General features: G+C 32.9%; 3 protein-coding genes and 2 long non-coding RNA genes across 12 annotated transcripts in view; 4 read left to right on the top strand and 1 right to left on the bottom strand.

The window, feature by feature from the left end:
- Positions 1 to 1317: 1317 nt before the first annotated feature.
- On the top strand, positions 1318 to 2537 carry LOC135790460 (uncharacterized). 3 transcript variants are annotated; one of them, XR_010547775.1, is made up of 5 exons: positions 1318 to 1411; positions 1471 to 1974; positions 2036 to 2164; positions 2250 to 2369; positions 2427 to 2537. XR_010547775.1 is itself a non-coding variant. In XM_065300669.1 (5 exons), the coding sequence occupies exons 1-5, from the start codon at positions 1387 to 1389 to the stop codon at positions 2514 to 2516; spliced, it is 861 nt and encodes a 286-aa protein (XP_065156741.1). In that variant the 5' UTR covers positions 1318 to 1386; the 3' UTR covers positions 2517 to 2537. The 3 variants fall into 3 exon arrangements, 1 of the variants encoding a protein (XP_065156741.1); XR_010547776.1 differs by having other exon boundaries at positions 2233 to 2369; XM_065300669.1 differs by having other exon boundaries at positions 2257 to 2369.
- Positions 2538 to 2693: 156 nt separating this feature from the next.
- Positions 2694 to 4051, top strand: LOC135791006 (uncharacterized). 2 transcript variants are annotated; one of them, XR_010547892.1, is made up of 6 exons: positions 2694 to 3245; positions 3358 to 3409; positions 3516 to 3564; positions 3654 to 3727; positions 3841 to 3892; positions 3966 to 4051. It is a non-coding gene; the product is annotated as an uncharacterized lncRNA (long non-coding RNA). The 2 variants fall into 2 exon arrangements; XR_010547891.1 differs by having other exon boundaries at positions 3358 to 3564.
- Positions 4052 to 4502: 451 nt separating this feature from the next.
- Positions 4503 to 22612, top strand: part of LOC135791005 (uncharacterized) — a 155042-nt gene continuing 136932 nt past the window's right edge. Inside the window, exons 1-13 of one of the 3 annotated variants that reach the window (XR_010547888.1) lie at positions 4503 to 4554; positions 4832 to 4882; positions 4996 to 5046; positions 5159 to 5210; positions 5323 to 5374; positions 5487 to 5538; positions 5651 to 5702; positions 5815 to 5866; positions 5979 to 6030; positions 6143 to 6194; positions 6307 to 6358; positions 6471 to 6522; positions 6635 to 6686. This is a non-coding gene — a long non-coding RNA (uncharacterized lncRNA). The remainder of the gene's footprint in view (positions 4555 to 4831; positions 4883 to 4995; positions 5047 to 5158; positions 5211 to 5322; positions 5375 to 5486; positions 5539 to 5650; positions 5703 to 5814; positions 5867 to 5978; positions 6031 to 6142; positions 6195 to 6306; positions 6359 to 6470; positions 6523 to 6634; positions 6687 to 22612) is intronic. The other 2 variants (XR_010547890.1, XR_010547889.1) reach the window with 2 other exon arrangements.
- On the top strand, positions 14802 to 16208 carry LOC135791383 (uncharacterized). Its single transcript, XM_065301768.1, has 5 exons — positions 14802 to 14924; positions 14994 to 15497; positions 15551 to 15670; positions 15941 to 16044; positions 16097 to 16208. The coding sequence occupies exons 1-5, from the start codon at positions 14900 to 14902 to the stop codon at positions 16160 to 16162; spliced, it is 819 nt and encodes a 272-aa protein (XP_065157840.1). The 5' UTR covers positions 14802 to 14899; the 3' UTR covers positions 16163 to 16208.
- On the bottom strand, positions 16198 to 22285 carry LOC135791381 (carbonic anhydrase 2-like). 3 transcript variants are annotated; one of them, XM_065301766.1, is made up of 7 exons: positions 22148 to 22285; positions 20018 to 20053; positions 17973 to 18137; positions 17246 to 17393; positions 16986 to 17091; positions 16693 to 16920; positions 16198 to 16628 (listed from the first exon to the last, which is right to left on the bottom strand). In XM_065301766.1, the coding sequence occupies exons 1-7, from the start codon at positions 22152 to 22154 to the stop codon at positions 16392 to 16394; spliced, it is 927 nt and encodes a 308-aa protein (XP_065157838.1). In that variant the 5' UTR covers positions 22155 to 22285; the 3' UTR covers positions 16198 to 16391. The 3 variants fall into 3 exon arrangements, with proteins under 3 accessions (XP_065157838.1, XP_065157836.1, XP_065157839.1); XM_065301764.1 differs by lacking the exon at positions 22148 to 22285 and adding an exon at positions 20884 to 21225; XM_065301767.1 differs by lacking the exon at positions 22148 to 22285 and adding an exon at positions 20115 to 20297.

Raw genomic sequence — 22612 nt, 5'->3', positions numbered from 1 at the left:
AACAATCACAATTACATAAGTTGTGGTTAAATTAACAAATATAAACAACATTGACAAATCAACTTTAAAAAAGCCTGCGGCTGAGAAACACGGAAATTTAGCTATAGATTGTTGTGTGAAAGAATAAATCTTATCGCGCATCGAAGTAAAATCGCTAAATCGATGTAAAGCTGAATATGCGATACTTATAGTTTTTCCTCCTTCCCCAACAACTTTTTCGCATATTATAGCCATAATCACAGTTTGTACCTAAAAATTAAACAAGTTAATTGATTAAATGTACTTTTGTCTATTTTTTACTTACTACAGAATACAGCATCCATACTGATACAAAATATAACGATACTATTTGTTCTGAAATATTGTCTATGTTTAACAATAATATACAAAACCGTAGGACGTAAATCAAAGTTTGTACTATGGATATTAACAGGTTCCATCCATAAGTTTTATTGAAAGCATCAATTAGATCTCCAATTTGACATTGTATCAAAAATGCGCTATCAAATTTGTTGATATTTTTACTAGGATTTGATTTAAGAAGCAGTTCTGATAACATTGAATTAAAAACCTTCATCCGTTTCCAAATAGCAATTACTAAAATTATTTTAAATGTTTCGTTTAATTGCAAAATATAAAAGCAAAAGGCATCTCCCAAATGATACAGAATTATATCAGTAATAGTAAAACTTGCACCCAATACCACATAATCCGCCGTTTGGAAAAACATAAATCCAATCGTTGAAAAAACAAACCATTTAATCAAGTTAATTGATTTAGGTTGATCATCTTTTAGATTATGTACTGTTTGTAGTTCCACATCAATTTTATCGAATGTATCTATTAGTGCTTGGAGACTATCTCGCAGAGTGAAATTAAGCGAAACAGCGGTTTGTGTAATAAGTATTATGTCTCCGATTGGTTGAAGAACAACTTGAACTAACATTATTTTGGCGTGAGGTACTTCCATGATTGTACTAATGGTATCCATTGCTTGAGCGACGAATACCACCGAAAGAACAACTATGGGAATTGGTGGAATTGGTCGAAATCGTTTCGTCTTTTTGTTGTAAAAAGGTATAAGTCCTAAAACAGCACACGCTCGAAAGTACACGATGATATTTTCCGACAGCATGATGAAAGCTACCGTCTGAATATAACTGAGTAGAAAGTATTTCAATAATTAGTTATTGGATGAAAACTAATTAATTTCAACAGAACATGCATCTACAAAGCAATAAATAAGCAAGAAAATTAATCAAGTATAGTGTCATGTTTTATGAATATAAATACTAATCAATAGTAGGTCTTATGAATATAAATAAATAAATGAATAAACAATTTATACACAACTTGACATTTTGCTGATCTGTCTTTACAAGCTCAATGTTCTGTTATATTAAATACAGCGGTAAAATTAATAATAAATTATACCGCCAGTTATAAAATTTATTATTTTCTTTATTGCAGAAATTCTTCCCGTGCGGCCATCTCGTATTGAGAAATTTTCAAAGATTTTTACGCGGAGGAAGACTCAATTTCAAACATTCGAGGATACTATAGAAGGCGATGCTGATGCCCCAATCTCTCTGAATAAATTAACCAGCCAGTTAGCTCTGGAAAAATCTTTACAATTGATTAGCAAATTGCGCTCGCAGCAAGTTGACGTCAAATCTTGCCTATCCGAGAACATAAATCACCCCGAAACAATAAATTTCGTTGCTGAACCTTCTCCTCCGTTGAAATCTGGGGAACGTCATTCGTCATTTACGAAAATATCTTCCTTTAGTACAACACCAAGCAGTTTTAAAAGTGTTCGTAGGAACCAACGATTTGCTGAAGGAAAGCCTCAAGTGCTAAGACGCAGTCGACTAAGTCTTGACGAGCCGAACATTACTTTTATGATCAATCCAAATTGCTTCGTTCAGATTATGATTGATTACATATATGAACAACTTAATATCGATAAAACAGGTAGTACTTCTTAATTTGGATTAGAAAATTAGTGTTTCTTTAATTTTATTTATTTTTGAAGTGTCCGGAATTAATTTAGATTTGTGTGACATAGAGGGCAACATGATGAAATTGTTTTCTTACGAGAAACATGAATCTGGCAAAAATATATTGGAAGATCGTAAAACATACTACGTTGTTCAATATAAACGTAAGTAATATACGGCACCCTATATATACGAGTATATATAATTATTATATGTATATATATATATATAGTTTTTTGATTAATTAAGTTTTTAGTTAATGATGATGGTTCATTTAGTTCAATTGAGCCCATGTTTCATAACACAAATAAAGAAGAACTAGAATTAGTAATAAAAGTAAATAAAAACATTAAAAAGCAAATGGGTTCGGTAAGAAATGGTAAATTAACAATTTTTTATAGATATAACATTTAATTTGATTTGCAGAGACAAGCTTCTCATTCTGCCAGTGTGAAATCAGAAATAAGGCGTAAAGAATTTCTGACACATAGTGCTAAAAGATTTTCAACCAAATAAAATACTTTGTTTACTAAAAAATATTTAAAATTTACTATGGAGTGAACAACACTCTGCATCTTGTATCAGTTTCTACAAACAAACAAGTTTTCTTATCTCTTGCAATTTTTATGCGGTCGCCACGCGGTTGGCTTGCGTACCGCGTCAGTGTTATTTTTGTTGTCAGGTGATCAGCACGTACATTTACCTGACAATAATTTGAGTTTCTTAATTTATCTTATTACGTTATTACGTAGTGTTGTTTCTCAATGCTCTTTCGATTGTGCGCGAGTGATGTGCGGCGTTCGTTAAACACGGATTGTGCATACGCAGAGGTATAGCATGAGTGATATTTAGTTGGCCGTCGGATACTCTTTTTGTATTATACGCGTATTTCATCGTTTCTACAATGAGCCTAATTAAGGTCCTTATAACCTAGTTATACCCAAAGCGCAAATGTTAATTTTGCATCAAGGCATGTGATCGCATTTCTTCAACAATATGAAAATCAAATCTGTTATTGAATTTACTTGTGCTTTACTGCGACCGCGTGGCCTTAAGTATAAAAATAATTGTTGTTTTTGTTGCAATACCCACCGTTGATTAGCAATACGAATTCGATACATTGTTTCGTTTTCGTTTAATGAACGAATTAAAAAGATTAAGAATTAAAGAGTAATAATGTAGTACCACTAGCCTACGACTAAGTCCTGGGGGACAAAGATCGATGACAACCTTGGGCAGAAGAATGTAAGTATTAAATGACTTTATCAGTTTCCTAAATAACATTTGTGATAATATCACAAATTGACCCCCAAAATTGCATTTTTATGTTCGATGGACTAATTTTTGCTGGTTTTAGGGATTTTGCACCTAAGTCTGACATCGATCAAGGACCATTCATGGATTAGAATGTTAGTATTTAATTTCTTAATCATTCTTCTTAATAACTTTTGTGATTATCTCACTAATTAACTCCTAAAATTGCATTTGTATGTTCAAAGTACTAATTTTTGCTAGATTTAGGGATTTCGCACCTAAGTCTAACATCGTAGAAGGACCACAGTTGGTGTGTATTAAATTTCTCTATTATTTTCTTAAATAATTTTTGTGATTGCCTCACAAATTAACCCCAAAATTGCATTTTTATGTTCGAAGGACTAATTTTTGATGGTTTTAAGGATTTTGCACCTGAGTCTGACAACGTAGAAGAATCATTCTTGCATCAGAATGTAAGTACTAAAAATCTTTATCATCTTCCTAATTAACTTTTGTGATTATCTCATAAATTGACCCCCCAAAATTGCATTTTTAGGTTCAAATGACTAATTTTTGATGGTTTTAGGGATTTTGCATATGAGTCAGAAATCGTAGAAGGACCATTCTTGCATCAGAATGTAAGTATTGAAATTTTTTATCATTTTCCCAATTAACTTTTGTGAATATCTTACAAATTGACTCCCAAATTAGCATTTTTATGTTCGATGGATTAATTTTTGATGGTTTTACGGATTTTGCACCTGAGTCTGACATCGTAGAAGGACCATTCTTGCATCAGAATGTAAGTACTAAAATTTTTTATCATCTTCCTAATTAACTTTTGTGATTAGCTCACAAATTGACCCCTAAAATTGCATTTTTATGTTCGAAGGACTAATTTTAATTTTTGATGGTTTTAAGTACTTTGCATATGAGTCAGAAATCATAGAAGGACCATTCTTGTGTCAGAATGTAAGTATTAAAATTCTTTATCATTTTCATAATTAACTTTTGTGATTAACTCACAAATTGACCCCCAAAATTAAATTTTTATGTTCGAAGGTCTAATTTTTGATGCTTTTAGGGATTTTGCACATGAGTCTGACATCGTAGAAAAACCATTCTTGCCTTAGAATGTAAGTATTAAATTTCTTTATCATTTTCCTAATTAACTTTTGTGATTGTCTTACAAATTGACCCCCAAAATTGCATTTTTATGTTCGAGGGACTAATTTTTTATGGTTTTAGGGATTTTGCATATGAGTCAGAAATCGTAGAAGGACCGTTCTTGCGTCAGAATGTAAGTATTAATATTCTTTATCATTTTCCTAATTAACTTTTGTGATTATCTCAAAAATTGACCCCCAACATTGCATTTTTTTGTTCGAGGGACTAATTTTTGATGGTTCTAGGGATTTTGCATCTGAGTCAGAAATCGTAGAAGGACCGTTCTTATCTCAGAATATAAGTATTGAAATTCTTTATTATTTTCTTAAATAACTTTTGTGATTATTTAACAAATTGACCCCTAAAATTGCAGTTTTATGTTCGAAGGACTAATTTTTGATTGTTTTAAGGATTTTGCACCTGAGTCTGACATCGTAGAAGGACCATTCTTACATCAGAATGTAAGTATTAAATTTCTTTATCATTTTCCTAATTAACTTTTGTGATTGTCTTACAAATTGACCCCCAAAATTGCATTTTTATGTTCGAGGGACTAATTTTTTATGGTTTTAAGGATTTTGCATATGAGTCAGAAATCGTAGAAGGACCGTTCTCGCGTCAGAATGTAAGTATTGAAATTCTTTATCATATTCCTGATTAACTTTTGTGATTATCTCACAAATTGACCCTCAAAATTGCATTTTTATGTTCGAGTGACTAATTTTTGATGGTTTTAGGGATTTTGGATATGAGTCAGAAATCGTAGAAGGACCATTTTTGCGTCAGAATGTAAGTATTGAAATTCTTTATCATATTCTTAATTAGCATTTGTGATTATCTCACAAATTGACCCTCAAAATTGCATTTTTATGTTCGAGGGACTAATTTTTGCTTGTTTTAGGGATTTTGCATATAAGTCAGAAATCCTAGAAGGACCGTTCTTGTATCAGAATGTAAGTATTGAAATTCTTTATTATATTCTTAATTAGCATTTGTGATTATCTCACAAATTGACCCTCAAAATTGCATTTTTATGTTCGAGGGACTAATTTTTGCTTGTTTTAGGGATTTTGCACCTGAGTCTGACATCGTAGAAGGACTATTCTTGTGTTAGATTGTAAGTAATTCATTCCTTTATCATTTCCCTAAATAACTTTTATGATTATCGTACAAATTGACCCCCAAAATTGCATTTTTATGTTCGAAGGACTAATTTTTGCTTGTTTTAGGGATTTTGCACCTGAGTCTGACATCGTAGAAGGACCATTCTAGTGTCAGATTGTAAGTAATTCATTCCTTTATCATTTTCCTAAATAACTTTTATGATTATCGTACAAATTGACCCCCAAAATTGCATTTTTATGTTCGAAGGACTAATTTTTGCTTGTTTTAGGGATTTTGCACCTGAGTCTGACATCGTAGAAGGACCATTCTAGTGTCAGATTGTAAGTAATTCATTCCTTTATCATTTTCCTAAATAACTTTTATGATTATCGTACAAATTGATCTCCAAAATTGCATTTTTATGTTCGAAGGACTAATTTTTGTTTGTTTTAGGGATTTTGCACCTGAGTCTGACATCGTAGAAGGACCATTCTAGTGTCAGATTGTAAGTAATTCATTCCTTTATCATTTCCCTAAATAACTTTTATGATTATCGTACAAATTGACCCCCAAAATTGCATTTTTATGTTCGAAGGACTAATTTTTGCTTGTTTTAGGGATTCTGCACCTGAGTCTGACATCGTAGAAGGACTATTCTTGTGTTAGATTGTAAGTAATTCATTCCTTTATCATTTCCCTAAATAACTTTTATGATTATCGTACAAATTGACCCCCAAAATTGCATTTTTATGTTCGAAGGACTAATTTTTGCTTGTTTTAGGGATTTTGCACCTGAGTCTGACATCGTAGAAGGACTATTCTTGTGTTAGATTGTAAGTAATTCATTCCTTTATCATTTTCCTAATTAACTTATGTGTTTATCTCATAAATTGACCCCCAAAATTGCATTTTTATGTTCGAAGGACTAATTTTTGCTTGTTTTAGGGATTTTGCACCTGAGTCTGACATCGTAGAAGGACTATTCTTGTGTTAGATTGTAAGTAATTCATTCCTTTATCATTTTCCTAAATAACTTTTGTGATTATCGTACAAATTGATCCCCAAAATTGCATTTTTATGTTGGAAGGACTAATTTTTGCTTGTTTTAGGGATTTTGCACCTGAGTCTGACATCGTAGATGGACCATTCTTGCATCAGATTGTTATTATTAAATTTCATTATCTTTAATAACTTTTGTGATTATTACACAAATTGACTCCCAAAATGTATGCTTGTGTGTTTTCTTTAATAAAGAATATTTTTTAGTTTTTCCTAATTATAATTATTTCTTATTTCTGCAATCACATATTTAACGATTCCTTAAACCATTTTATTTTTGAAAAGTGCATACTTTAGTGCCATCCTCGGTTAGAAACTACAACAACCGAAGTTTTGAGCTTCGGTTCGTCGCCACCAGAGGCAACACATTACTAGTTGCGCGAAACTTTATCAACCTCCTCAACTTTCTGCGATCCTAATATTCAATCTTTACATTTTTATTGTCGACTCTGAGGGAGGCAAAGATGACACAAACGGACTCGAAACAGTCGAAACTCGACTTTTAGTATTCGGATCGCAGAAGGTGAGGGAGAACTTTGATAAACGATAACAATGAAACGAGGAAAAAGTAATGTTTAAAATCTTCTTTCAGCAAATTCTACTGGCTTCTGTATATTCGGAATTTTTAAATTTTGTGTTCGGATTCTGTTGCTTAATAATTTCCTATGTCGACTTTTATGTAATTACTTTCTTAACATTGATCGTTTTAGGCCCTATTTGCATGTTTTTAATAAATTGTTTTACGTACCAATAGGGCCTTAATCACTAAGTGTGTTACTGGTTTCCGATTCAAATTTAACCTAATTTCAGATCCGAAACAGAATTTAAAAATTTAGTATTACAGAACCTGCATTTGCCGAAAAGATTTCGTCATAAAAGGCCAAAACATTTTTTCTTTTTATGTTGTATATTAAATATTAGATTTTAAATTCTGATTTCCAGTTCTGATAGACAATTTAATTCTATATCAATTATTCTGGTAAAATATTTTGCTAGCATTAACGGTTTTAGGCCTATTTGCAATTTTATTGAAAAAATTGAATATATTACCGAAACAAATTAAAATAATACATATAATAATTTGGCGGGAACTGTCTGTCCACTTTCTGCGTTCTAATACTGGGCTGATGAACGCAACATTTCAACAAATTTCCCGACAAATTTTTGTCGAAAATCCATGAAATCGGTGACGAAATTCTTTTTTGAATATTGGGATCGCAGAAGTTGGGAGGCTGAATCTCCAGCAATCTTGAATAGCGGCGTAGTTTAGTTACTCGTGGATAGGCACTAGTGATACCATTTTAAATTAATATTGATACAAATTGACTTTGAATTATTTCCCCACATACTTAATAGTGGCATTACCATTTTAAGTTTAAAAGAATTTATGGATTAATTAAAGGGTAACGATGTTGCGAGTTATGTTCTCAGTTTGGGACAAATAAAATAATAAAATTTATAGTTAAAAATATAAAACAACAATTTTTATTCAAACGGGTAGAATCACAAACTCAATTTCTCAATATATACAGCATTTTTAAAAATACATACATAAAACAGGATAATACACATTTACCATGACCTACTCTTTTATAACTATTAACAAAATAAACAAAATGAAATCAATAACAACTTCGAATTGTTGTAAATTCATTCAATCGTATTTAGGTATCATCAACACCGGCAATCAATCTTTAATTTCTCGGACTATATAATCAGAATGAATAACAAAACAGTAAAATATCAATATTATAAATTGCAAAATATAACTTACCTGCATTCTGGGTATTTTAGTCTAGTTGACACATCCATCTTCAGTAATCAAAACTTCATCCTCAAAACGCACTCTACCTGTACAACGGAACCTTTCAGTTGGTCCTGTGATAAAACTAGGCCATCTCAGGATTGCCAATGCTTCATCAACAACTGGAAAATAATTATGTAAATGAAATATAGATATACATAAATTAAATTAATTATTCTTACAGGATCCATAAAGACTCCCATTTAGAGCAGCATTACGAAAGATAGCGGTAAAAGAGAGTGACTCCCATTCAAAGCACCGTAGAAGAGTAGCGTTAACTGTTTATGTAAATGTTAATGCAGAACTCATCGGACTCCATGGTACAGCGAATACTGTAAAAAACGTAAGTTAAAAATAACTTACATAAGTATGTATAAATATAATATATAAGTATTGAGTATATATAAACCTCGCAATAAATTTCAATACAGAATGCAAGAATTAAATTCTCACATCTGGGAAAATTAGTCCAAACTTATTGTGACACCGCGCTCGCGAAAGTTATATCAGTAAAACTACAATTCCAAGCGCAACGGTACCAGTGCGTATACACAACTTTCAATACAACTCGCAATACGGAATTTTCTCGAAATAAATTTCAATACCGTGTGATTCAGAATTAAATTCCGCATCAGGAAAGTATTCCAAACTTATTCAGCACCGTTCCCGATGGCAAAAAGTGCTAAAACGTGACACTTTTCAATTTTGCCTATTTTCTTCAATCGCAAATATCTCGTAAACTAAAAAGAAATAAATAAGATCTGATCGCAACTTCTTAATTTACGAGACTATTCTCTATCTGATAAGGAATGATCTGATAGAAGGACAAATCTGGAGATGAAATTTTCATTCTTAAGAAAAATTTGCCAAGAGTTGCTTGTACTTTTTTCGACGATTTTGAAAATTCATATCTCTTAAACTAAAAGCCACAGCAACCAACAAATTGCTGATTGGAAATGGAATTAGAAAATTCTGGATCAGATAAAAATATAAAAAATAATTATATTTCCTAAAGTAAGGTCGAAAAACGCATTAAAAGTGCTAAAAATGTGACATTTTCAATTTTGCCCATTTTATTCAAACACTTGAATATCTCGTAAACTAAAAGAGATAATTAAGATCTGATCGCAGCGTCTTAATGTACGGACCAAATATATCGGAATACAATAGTTAAAAGGCAAATCTGGAGATGAAATTTTCATTCTTAAGAAAAAATTGCCGGGGAGGGGTGCTTGATACTTTTTCGACGATTTTGAAAATTCATATCTCTTAAACTAAAAACCACAGCAACCAACAAATTGCTGATTATGATAGGTGGGAAATTCTCTATCAGAAAAAAATATAAAAATAATTATATATCGTACAGTAAAGGTCGAAAAACGCGATAAGGAACACAAAAGTGACATTTTTTTCAATTTTTGCCCATTTTATTCAAACGCGGTATCTCGTAAACTAAAAGAATGAGTAAGATCTGATCGCAGCTTCTTAATGTACGGACCAATCTCTATCGAATACAATAGTTAAAGGCAAATCTGGAGATGAAATTTTCATTCTTAAGAAAAAATTGATGCCAAGGGGGTGCTTGATACTTTTCGACGATTTTCAATAATTATATCTCTTAAACTAAAAGCGATATCAACCAACAAATTGCAGATTATGAAGATTGAAAAATTCTGTATCCAGATAAAAGTGTAAAATAATTATATTTCCCTAAAGTAAAAGGTCGAAAAACACTTAGTAAAGTGCGCACAAAAGTGACATTTTTCCAATTTTTGCCCATTTTACATTCAAATGCGAATATCTCGTAAACTAAAAGAGATAATTAAGATCTGATCGCAGCGTTTTAATGTACGGACCAATCTCTATCAGATACAATAGATAAAGGCAAATCTGGGGAGATGAAATTTTCGTACTTAGAAAAATTGCCTTAAGGGGGGTGCTTGATACTTTTTCGACGATTTTTGAAAATTCATATCTCTTAAACTAAAAGCAGCAACCAACAAATTGCTAGGTATGATAGATTGGAAAATTCTGTATCAGATAAAATATAAAATAATTATATTTCTACAGTAAAAGCTCGAAAAACGCAGTAAAGTGCTAAATGTGACATTTTCAATTTTTGCCCATTTTATTCAAATGCGATATCTCGTAAATTAAAGAATGAGTAAGATGTCTGATCGCATAGCAATGTACGGACCAATCTCTATCAGATACAATAGTTAAAGGCAAATTTGGGAGATGAAATTTCATTCTTAAGAAAAAATTGCCAAGGGGGGGTGCTTGATACTTTTTTTCGACGATTTTTGAAAATTCATATCTCTTAAACTAAAAGCCACAGCAACCAACAAATTGCTGATTATGATAGATTGGGAAATTCTCTATCAGAAAAAAATATAAAATAATTATATATCGTACAGTAAAAGGTCGAAAAACGCGACTAAAAGTGCTAAAAAGTGACATTTTTCAATTTTTGCCCATTTTATTCAAACGCGAATATCTCGTAAACTAAAAAGAGATAGTGAATCTGATCGCAGCGATATTGTACGGACCAATCTCTATCAGATACAACTAGTTAAAAAAGAGGCAAAATCTGGGAGATAGAGAATTTTCATTTCTTAAGAAAAAAATTGCCAAGGGGGTTCTTGATACTTTTTTCGACGATTTTTGAAATTCATATCTCTTAAACTAAAAGCCACAGCAACCAACAAATTACTTGCTGATTAGTAGATTGGAGAAATTCTGTATCAGATAAAATATAAAAATAATTATATTTCCTACAGTAAAAGGTCGAAAAACACTTGAGTAAAAAGTGCTAAATGGCGGCATTTTTTCAATTTTGCCCATTTAAACATATGAATATCTCGTAAACTAAAAGAGATTAATTAAGATCTGATCGCAACTTCTTAATGTACGGACCAATCTCTATCAGATAAAAATAGTTAAAAGGCAAATCTGGGGAGATGAAATTTTCATTCTTAAGAAAAAGAGTACTTAGGGGGTGCTTGATACTTTTTCGACGATTTTCAATAGTAATATCTCTTAAACTAAAAGCGATATCAACCAACAAATTGCAGATTATATGAAAGATTGAAAAATTCTTTTATCAGATAAAAAAGTATAAAATAATTATATTTCCTAAAGTAAAGGTCGAAAAACGCAGTAAAGGGTGCTAAAAAGTGACATTTTTCAATTTTACCCATTTTATTCAAACGCGGATATCGTAAACTAAAAGAGATAATTAAGATCTGATCGCAGCGCCAATGTACGGACCAATCTCTATCGAATACAATAGTTAAAAGGCAAATCTGGGGAGATGACATTTTCATTCTTAAGAAAAAAAAGAATTGCCAAGGGGGGTGCTTGATACTTTTCGACGATTTTTTGAAAATTCATATCTCTTAAACTAAAAGCCAGCAACCAACAAATTGCTGATTATGATAGATTAAGGAAATTCTCTATCAGAAAAATATAAAATAATTATATATCGTACACCAGTAAAAGGTCGAAACCGCGACTAAAAGGGTACTAAAAAGTGACATTTTCAATTTTGCCCATTTTATTCAAACGCAGATATCTCGTAAACTAAAGAGATAATTAAAAGATCTGATCGCAGCGTTTTAATGTACGGACCAATCTCTATCAGATACAATAGATAAAAGGCAAATCTGGGGAGATGACATTTTTTCATTCTTAAGAAAAAGTACCAAGGGGGTGCTTGATACATTTTCGACGATTTTTAATTCATATCTCTTAAACTAAAGATAGCTACCAACGAATTGTTGATTATGATAGATTGAACATTTTCTATCAGATAAAAATATAAAATAATTATATTTTGCTACAGTAACAGGTCGAAAAACATGATAAAAGTGCTAAATGTGACATTTTCAATTTTTGCCCATTTATTCAAACGCGAATATCTCGTAAACTAAAAGAATAATTAAAGATCTGATCGCAGCTTTCTTAATGTACGGACCAATCTCTATCAGATACAATGGTTAAAAGGCAAAATCTGGGAGATAAAATTTATTTTAAGTCTTAGAAAAAATTGCAAAGAGGGGTGCCCATTACTTTTCGACGATTTTCAATAGTATCTCTTAAACTAAAGCGATATCAACCAACAAATTGCAGATTATGAAGATTGAAAAATTCTTTGTAGATAAAAGTATAAAATAGTATATTTCCTAAAGTAAAAGGTCGAAAAACGCGGTAAAAGTGCTAAAAGTGACATTTTCAATTTTTGCCCATTTTATTCAAACGCGAATATCTCGTAAACTAAAGAAGATAATTAAGATCTGATCGCAGCGTTTTAATGTACGGACCAATCTCTATCAGATACAATAGATAAAGGCAAATCTGGAATGACATTTTTCATTCTTAAGAAAAATTGTGCCAAGGGGGTGCTTGATACATTTTCGACGATTTTAGATAGTGAAAACAATGGTTTCTCGCAATATGATCCGTATCCATATTACCAGTAAGTGAAATATACACGCCTCCTCTAATGCGGGCTATTGCAACATGCAGGTGAAAAGGATTTAAATCATTTAATCGAATAATGTAATTTAATTATAAACTTACTATTACAGCGCTCATCCCGGTTACACGATGGTACGACAAGTTCTGTAATTAAAGAAAACAACGTGGTTGGAGAAGTTTGGACGGAACGGGCGGGTTTCAATACATAAGTTTAAAACAAAACAAAAACTTTCTGTGCAGGTGTATCGCAATGGTCAGATAAAGTTACTTAGCAGTATATATGTTTCCAGTTGTTCTAGCCCGGTAATTACAACTGAGTTGTAACAAATATAATGCAAATTTTGAAAATATAAATTTCGATAAAAACGATACGCGATGCGCGATGCGCGAAAATACATCTGGATACGCCAGAACCGGCATGGATTACAGGCTGTAATCCATCAGTAGCGTTACCGGAAGCTGCACACAACGTGGGACAGTTCGCGAGTACCTGTAGCGCAGACACGCAGGTAAAGCAATAGATGCGCAAAGCCGGCGCGTCGATGCCCACGACGTACGGTTGCAATGGAAACAGAGCACTTTGGCGGTCTAAAGCTAAACTCGAATATGCGTCATGCGGCGTGCGAATGCTACGACTTGCTTGCAATCTCGCGAGTTGCATTCCGCGCGGCGGAATGCGATAGAAGGCGTAAATTGTGTTTAAAACAAGCCTATTCTCGTGCCGGAGATACTTACGTTTGCTGATAAACGCAGAAATAAACAATACAATTCTATTCAATGATTTTTTTAGTTCGTAATGCTAGTGCCATCTCTGAATGAAATAGATAGTAGTAGTCCCCATTAGATTAATTCCTGAATTTAGATTACTAAAATTAATAAAAAATTAAAATCCAGATTATGTTTTGGTTCAATTGTGAGGAAACTACATAATTTTTAGAAATGATAATATTTACCAGATTCTGCGATTGAGGAAAAACATTCGCTACCGCAGAATTTATTAGCGATGTTCATAACGCACTCACTTTGTTTTGAATAGATTTTACACTAAATTCGGAAGAATTTAGATTTACGACGATTATACACGGGATAAATTACTATTAAAATACCGAACACGGCTAAAACCACTAATTATCACTGGTTATCAACCAAATATAAAGCGATAAAGGACAATAAACGCACAAGCAATAACAAACATTACTATAGTCGCAAGTTAAAAATAAATAGTCGACTGCTGACCGAATATAATGCAAATTTAGAATGCAGAAGATCGAACAAACAATAAGAGCCGCGAGAAATACGTCTGAATTAATCAGAGACCGACGCGAAACTGGCCCCAAATCGCGGCTAGTGCAAGCCGTAGCCGAGCAGGCAATGACGCGATTGTTACTGATAAGAAAGCAAGAGGTGCGCAAAGTCGGCGCGTCGATGACACACGACTTTGTACGCGAATTGCATTTGCGATCAAAACTAAACTAAGATGCGGCAAAGTGCGACGTGAGAAGAAGGTAACGACGAAACACGGGAATGCGATAAGAATGTGTAAACCGTGTTCAAAACAAACACAATTCTCTTGCCGAATGCCCACGTTTGCCAATAAATATATAAATAAACAATACAATTCTATTTATATGATTTTTAGTTCATGCTAGTGCCATCTCTGAATGATACAGTTAGGAGTCCCGGAATTTATATAATAAATATCTATGAAAGATAGCGCGATTTTACATTAACTAGAATTACCTAGCTTTTACATTAAACAGAAAAAAACATTTTTAAAATCGGTCCAATCCGAGATTAGCGGAAATAGTTGTCATATTAAAAACACAAAATAAATAATTAAATTAGTCTTCATAGGTTGTACTGCTGGGTTGTACTTTAGTTTGTAATTTTATTTTTATATGTTTGCTGATATATTTATCAAAATAAAAAATTGTGTTGCTATGAATATATGTTTGACGTAGGAATCTTATAAATTATTATTGATATTGCAATTTTTTTTATGAGTTATGTTTCATGAGTTTTTTTACCGTCGATGTTTTGTTATATAAAATATTCGGGTAATACTTACTATTCACACCTACATGCCACAGTAGGTGTTTATTTACGAGTACATAATAATGTTTTAGCCTTCCTGGTCAACAGTTTACATACAGTAAAAAGAGATCTTTCAAGTGAGAGCGATCCCCGAAGAGGAAAACCAAAACAAAGTACTAGCAATGCACGTCCGGGCAAGTTTGTCAGCTGTAGTGAAGCAAACCCTGAACCAGAGCCATTCAGCTTGACGAATCAATTGGTATACAAAATGTCAATGGCACTGGTAAAACAGACAAACATTGCAAACGAGCAAATCGAACAAGTTCCAAAACAAACTGTAGTCAATCGTCCGGATTCCAATAATCGCATGTCTGTAGTCAATATCCCTTTGAAGCGTGAAAAAAAGACAACACTTACGATTAGCTCACCGAATTATGCCAAATCACGCATTAGTTTCACCCGACTGCAAAGCATCAAATCGAAAACGGCATATAAACCACTTGAAAATAGAAACGATACAGTTATGATAAACTCTGATTGTTATGTGCAAATCCTTATTGACTACGTACATGTATTGCTAGACATTGATAAACATGGTAATGATTTGTTTAATCAAATAATTTACTGTATGATGCTTAAACTATTGTAGTGAATGTGGATCTTTGTGACGAGAGTGGCACAATGCTAAGATTACAGGAACTGAAACCTCATGAAAGCGCAATGTCCCGATTGGAGGCTAGGAAAACTTATAATTTAATGTCTATTGAATGTAAGTTCTTACCATTTGTTTCAACTATACTGCACTTCTGCGTAAATAATTTACTCAAGCGCACATTCCGCTCATCCCCCCCCCCATTATTAGCGGGTTTATCGCGGTTATGAAAGGACGGCGCGTAGCAATCGTGCTTGATGTAGCCCCATGAATGATTTCTCCATAGATTCCTCACTTAAAAGAGGTTTTTGCTCAGGAGTTGTTAATTTCTGCATGATTTCTGGTGTTTTCTCATTTTCTAACATATTTACAATAAATATATTTCAGGGGATCCTGTAAACTTACAGTACATCGCCGTAACTCCACTAATATCTCCAATTACACCCAAAGATACTGATTTAATACAGAAATTAAGTCGATATCCATCAGTGGTAAGTGTAATTTTTTAACAGTACTTAAAGTTACATAAATCCTGTTTTTTAGAATATTAGTGATACTCCTACAACGGCAAAATTGAAAATGAAGAAAAAATTTTCGTTAAATGTCTAGTTCAAATTGTGAAATACTTTAATAATAATCGTATCTTTCTCTTTTGCATCCGTCATTTATTTTCATCAACTATATACAGAGTATAGCAAACTGTAAATAAATTATTGCAGCATTGCGATAGTAAAAATAATTATATAAAATGCAGTATTATACAAAAATATGGATCATTCCTATCTTAATGTAGTAATACTTTGGTGGGTGGAAAGCAATATATCACAGGGAAGTGTAATTAGATAATGTATTTGTTGGTAAGAAGCAACGAGCTAACGGTGGCCACGAGTGATACGACTAAACTAGCACAATGTGATACGGCACTAGCTTTCTCGTATTCATTCTGAACCAGGTAGTAATGTTTCTGGTCATCGAAAACCATTCGAATAAGTCTACCGTATAAGGGCTGCGTTGGGCGGAAATTGTGAGACATTAAATTACCATGTTCATCTTTTAAATGTCTGAATGCTTCAATCTGTAAATGTAGTTTACAATTTATAGCAATATTAATCAAGTGTTAATTTTAATTTTATTAATACCTGCGAGTGTGCCATTGGGACGGTATTTTTGAATTCAATCCACGTGACTACTTCGGAACATGGCGGTGTTGTTAGTGAACCGCCATACGTGTAATAAACACTTCGATTCTTCATCGTGAGCGCGTCCAAAGTCGGCATAGTTTTAAGCGGTCGTGTTAAATTTACGAACTCCAAATGTGGCAGTACTTCCTCAAGCGGTTCGTAGTGCTTATTTGGTTTATCAGAATTCTAGAAATTGCATACGACGTGTTTAATAGTTAATTAATTATGGTTTTTATCCCAAAAACACTTACAGAAAATAGAAACGCAAGAACAGTCAAGCCGTCTGGATGTTCTACAGCATTATCAAAGCTTCCATAGGCTTTCTGATAAAACACCATGTGAAGTTCCATTGGAAAGCTAAAGAAATTCAGATTAATTTATTGTGCACGGCTGATGTCTCTACCAAAAACATGCAAATTTCTTTTCGTTGGATTTAACTATTCTATATCTATAAGAAAGTTGTTTCACGCGTTTGTACAATACACGTTGAGATAGTTCCAAAACAACTCACCTGCTATTGTTAATTGTATTCTCGGAGCCTTCCGAATCGTGAGAACCCCAATGAAAGTGTAACTGTGCAAATTCGTATTTGCCGATTAGCGGGCCGCCCGAAATCATCGGCATCTTATTCGGATGTTTCATTTTCATCGTCAAAGTAACTGCCGTGAAAAAACAACAATTAACAATATGGCTGCATGAAATTATTAAAGCAAATTTATTTTCATATTGCGGTTAATTTGCGGTCGTCATGGACAATTTATAATTTCTATAAACTGTTATTATGCTTGATTAATCTCTCGAGACGAATAACGTATGAGCAATCTTCACGTGTCTCGTGTATAATTGCCATGTTATTTAAACATTTAGACGGTAGACTTATTGAGACTTATTAGTGTAGTCCCGATCACATTTGCATACTACGACAGCAGTATTCACAAATATAAAAAAAAATGCCATCAATCGTTAACTATAATCTCCGAAATTAACCGCAAGCGAGTTTTTTATGCGCTGGACATCACATGGCGTTTCGTAAAGTTTCGATGATGATTTTTTTGCTTGACATTAATTCGCGCATTCTTAGCACACAGATGTTTTATGCGGTATTTATTTTAATTACTTTGCAGACGCCGTGAATGTATGGATTATTGAAATCTACGTACATTGATCTATGACTCGAGAGACTTAGGATTAATTACATGCGTCATACAACACAATTGTATAAATTAATTAATTCCTACCAGTGTGTCCGTTATTTTTCATTTCGGCATATTCGGGTTTTTCACCAAAGTGCTCGAATCGCATTGGGTACAACCATATTGTCTCCACGTTGTGATCTTCGATATTTATTGGACTTTGATGTTTACCAATGCATTGTCTATATTTTTCACCCCAATGTGTTGGACCTGAAACATATTATCACATAATTAATGCTATGATGTTCAAAACAGGAAATCAACACCATGTAGCTAATAATTATTATGAAAAAAGTTTGTATCGCGGAAATTGGCGCAATTAAATACCTATGACCATGATATCCATTGGGTTTTTATTATGTAGCCGTTTACATATAATTCAAACATAAACATGTAAATATTGATATTTCGACTCTTAACGAGTTAATCTTTTATTTTATTGCGTCATAAAATTGACGTGTTTCTTTGCTTCAGAATATTCATTACCCAAATAAGTTTGGCTTTGTGATTTAGCAAAACACCTTCAAATGCAAAGAAAGTGTGAAATATTTGCACATCACAACACATTAAGCAATCCAATAAATGTTAAAAATAATTGTCGAAGGCATAATAAACCAACACGCCGCACATTCATTCTCAAAACTATAAAACTGTGTTAGATATGCAGCTACATACAACACATGCAACCGAATAAATTTTACTGTATACGTGCATCTAATCTGCCGTTTAATGATAGCAAGACGTAAACAACACCGAGAATTGTACACATTTTAGGCTGTACAAATATATTCATATATTCTAAGATTTATGTAAAGTTCTTATTAATTTGTGTAATTCCTGCATTTGTTTTTGATGCACTTGTGGAATTAAGATAAAATCCGTAGATAAATCGTGTTGTCGCGAAATCGTGACTTCTAGAAACATGACAGTACATTAAGACCAGAAAATTAAAAATGTGTTAACATTATAATAGTTACGGTGTAAATTCGCACCTTCGTGTGGCTAGACACGCAAATCAACAGTGAAAATATGAAAGTTTCCTTCACTTCCATTTTTAAACAAAAATTACCTTTAAATATTTAATTGCAAGCGAAATTTGCAATGATTTTTTTACTTTTTCGCATGTTAAACATTAAAAGTCTTCACTCATCACCATTCTTTTCGTTATATAAGCTTCAAACAAACAATTAATCACCTTTTTTCAAATTGCGATGATTGATGGGAAACTAACAAAGCCATGAGAAGAAATAAAGTATTTAATTTGAAAGATCATGTGCGGGGACTTCCACAAATACATCAATTGACGTTGCGTGCGTTGAACAGCATGTCAGTTGAAAAGAACCCGACGCCTCAGTGCTTCTAATATGCGATAATTTCATTACCGAACAAAGGAAACGTTTAGACGACGTTAAAAAAGTATTAAGGATAAGTAAAATTATGTTTATTATATAAGCATTTAATTGCACGTCTATGTGTTAAGAAATAAATGAAAAGTTTAAAAATATATAGGTACTTTTTCAAATGTGATTGACCGTCTCGAAATGTGGTTCATATTGTTTGGACAATTATTCAATGACACAGGCTGTGTCAATAGATCTCATTTTATGTGGAAAAAACGCCTGCATTTGTCAATATTTGCCGTCAATTATGCCTAGCTCCTGCTTGGTTAACTTATTGTAGAAATGTGTTATTTGCAAGCGACTTGTCAATTATATTAAAACGAAATTATGTAATTAATAAAGCAAACAAAAGAAGTGTGAACCACTTCAGTACACTTAGATGCATAGGAAACTTTTGAAATTAGGTCATCAGACTTCTATCTAAAAAAAGTTCGCGGACATTCAATATGTTTCATAAAAGTAACTTTCAAATATAAATATAAAGAATATTATTCTATACAAAGCGTGCAAAACGTATAATTGATTAAATTGTATACTAAAACGTACAGAAATTACGATGAATCGACGTGTTACCTTGCTAATAACTAATAAAAGCATACATCAATAAGTTTCCATGATGCCAGAACGAGAACGTCACAATGTGTACAATAAAATATGACCAGACACATAAAATATGTAATTCGCACATACCTTCAGAGCCATCGTAACCAAAGTCCTGGCCACAAACTAGAACAGAAGAGTAAAAGTTAGATGAGTACTCAATATCTACACCTGGAAATAAAAGTACAGTTGCCATCGTTGCTAAAATCTTACGTGGAATGTGGAAAATTTCTAATAGCACTCGCTTTTTTAACGATCTTTTATGTTCCGCGTGTGAAAGGTGTCCGCTAACAATCCGCGCATATTCCGCAAATTTCGCACGATCGCATTCATCACGAGGCTTATAATTTACATCTAATGCTACGCAGTTGGTATGTAATCGTCACGATGCAGTTTGCGGCTTCATCTTGACAGAATTACGTTATTTAACTAGGACTTTAATTACTTCAATTACATCAATATATAATTAAACATGGTGTTGCATTGACACTAGTTCTAATTATAGTTAATTAGAGCGCATTGTTAAAGAAATAATTCTAATCAGTTTGTGGATCATTTAAATAAAATGTTCGACATTCATTGACCTGCTTATTGGTCATAGTTTTTTTTTTCATGAATTTAGCTGCTCGTCACGTTTGCAAGCATCAATTAATCGCAGCTTATCTGGAACAATAAATTGTTCTCACACAACTTTAGTATAAACCAACTGTCACTAACAATAACTTTCATAATTTATTGATTATAATATTCACTTTATCATTGATTTGTTTTTAATTAAAAAGACGATAAAAACATTGGTATACTATGTTTATATTTACTTTTTTATATTTATTTATCATTAAGTTGATAACGTTAAATTCATAGTCACGGATTTAAGAAAAGAATGTCAGAAAAGTCGAAAGCGGTCAATGTTAATGCAACGCATTAAATAAAAAAGAAATAAATGCATTGCTTACCTGCATAGAACAAACTCACAATAACGACAGGATAAAACGTGTGTAACCAATTCGACATTTCCGATTTGTTTTAATTCACAACTAATCACTTCGAATGCAGCGCACGTTTTCGGTTTTGCCCGGCGCGTTTGTTGTGATGCGTGCTCAATCCGCCGGCCCGTAGAAAGAAGTAAAAGCGTTTGAGAAGCACTTTTGTTATTAACAATTGCGCGCAGGTTCGAACGGTTGGACGAGCACGCTCGGACTGCTTTTTCGCTAAAACGTGGAGCGGTATCCGTCTGCAAGTAATGTGTTCTCGCCACTGCGCTTTATACCTACGCATTCGCCAACGACCGCAAACTTAAACTGTGCTTAGACTATCGCACCCGACGGTATAACAATGACAAGACATTCGGTTTACGGTGGCTTTAAACTTTTGGATTTTGAACGCGGCGCTGAAAGGTAGGGCAGGTACTGCCATAAATTGGGTATATCGTTAGTTAAACCAGGTTTGAATTGGTTTTACCACGTTTTTACTACATGACCGTCACCATATAAGACTAATAAAAAGACAGTAGTTAATTTAGTATTTAGAACACACGAGTTAATTTAGATCCAAATAAGCTAGATCTAGAATAAAACAACGTATAAAATTTCTGTACATCACCCAGTATAAGGACATCGTTTAAAAGTCCATCTTTTATAATTTTAAACTAATTTAAATCCAATATAGAATCTAGGTGTCACGCGGTGTCAGTCATTAAAACTTTATTACTGACAATATTAAAACACTACTTCAAAGTTTATTAACTCGTATTTACTCCGTTGGTGTTTAAATATGTATCAAAATAGTTTGTAAGAGTTACTAAGCAAGTGAATTGATTTAATCTATAACCACAAACAAACAAATTTTATGTTAACATAATAAAAAAATCAATAAAAGCAATAAACGGACAAACAAATTAATAATTAAACCGCCTTAAATGATTCCAAATAGACCAAAGTTTGGAACAATGTTCGATTAGTTCACATCGTTATAACCGTCGCGGTTTCCGAGCGCAATTTGAGACATGCCGAGATCGTTTACTCAATTTCCAGCACGAAACGATAAAATTGATGCGGGTATTGCGCAAGTTATCGTCTTATATAACAAATTGCTCTTCATAAATATGCGGATTGACACGATAATGCGACCAAAATAATCAGACATATACGCAGAAACAATAACAACGTAATTTGATTGTATTTACACAGTAGTTGGTATGTCACATCGTATAAAACTTACATTTCATTTGGAATATGTTACAACTCCAGCGGGATTCCTCACATCTGATGAATAACTAAAGTTTTAGATCAAGTCATTTCATATTGAATCAAATTTGAATGCATTGATCTGTTCGAAAGCGATAATTAAATTATTACGTAGACGCTGTCATTGATGGAGTTGTTGATGGAGTGCCCGTTGGAGAAAAAGCTATGTCGTAAATTTGAGGATAGTCACTTACAAAGTGCACGTCAATACCTTCGACGATAAATTGTGGTAGATCGTTGTAGTCCTTTTTGTTTTGTTCAGGCAGTATGATGCACTTGATTCCGGAACGTTTCGCCTGCATATAATGAGTCATCATAAAATTTCGGATGTTAATTCTTTGATAGTAATCAAAATACGCTTACCGCAATTATTTTCTCTTTAATACCGCCAACTGGAAGCACTTTTCCAGTTAAAGAAATTTCACCGGTCATTGCAACG

This window comes from Atheta coriaria, unplaced genomic scaffold (genome assembly GCF_025399875.1).
Source record: "Atheta coriaria isolate IRGN ID8LTWV9N9 unplaced genomic scaffold, Caltech_Dcor_3.1 hic_scaffold_4_pilon, whole genome shotgun sequence".
In the NCBI taxonomy this organism is placed as follows: Eukaryota; Metazoa; Arthropoda; class Insecta; order Coleoptera; family Staphylinidae; genus Dalotia; species Dalotia coriaria.
This window is presented reverse-complemented; position numbering and strand designations above follow the sequence as displayed.

What these genes read in the sequence shown, in the direction of transcription:
- LOC135790460 (XM_065300669.1), top strand. Translation starts at nt 1,387, where the DNA reads ATGTTCTGTTATATTAAATACAGCG. An exon ending in CTACGTTGTTCAATATAAAC is followed by an intron (nt 2,165 to 2,256) that starts GTAAGTAATATA and finishes TTAAGTTTTTAG; the next exon opens with TTAATGATGATGGTTCATTT. An exon ending in TTAAAAAGCAAATGGGTTCG is followed by an intron (nt 2,370 to 2,426) that starts GTAAGAAATGGT and finishes TTTGATTTGCAG; the next exon opens with AGACAAGCTTCTCATTCTGC.
- LOC135791383 (XM_065301768.1), top strand. Translation starts at nt 14,900, where the DNA reads ATGTTTTGTTATATAAAATATTCGG. An exon ending in TAATTTAATGTCTATTGAAT is followed by an intron (nt 15,671 to 15,940) that starts GTAAGTTCTTAC and finishes AATATATTTCAG; the next exon opens with GGGATCCTGTAAACTTACAG. An exon ending in TAAGTCGATATCCATCAGTG is followed by an intron (nt 16,045 to 16,096) that starts GTAAGTGTAATT and finishes CCTGTTTTTTAG; the next exon opens with AATATTAGTGATACTCCTAC.
- LOC135791381 (XM_065301764.1), bottom strand. Translation starts at nt 20,941, where the DNA reads ATGTCGAATTGGTTACACACGTTTTATCCTGTCGTTATTGTGAGTTTG. An exon ending in TGGTTACGATGGCTCTGAAG is followed by an intron (nt 18,138 to 20,017) that starts GTATGTGCGAAT and finishes AATATGTTTCAG; the next exon opens with GTCCAACACATTGGGGTGAA. An exon ending in TTCTTGCGTTTCTATTTTCT is followed by an intron (nt 16,921 to 16,985) that starts GTAAGTGTTTTT and finishes TGCAATTTCTAG; the next exon opens with AATTCTGATAAACCAAATAA.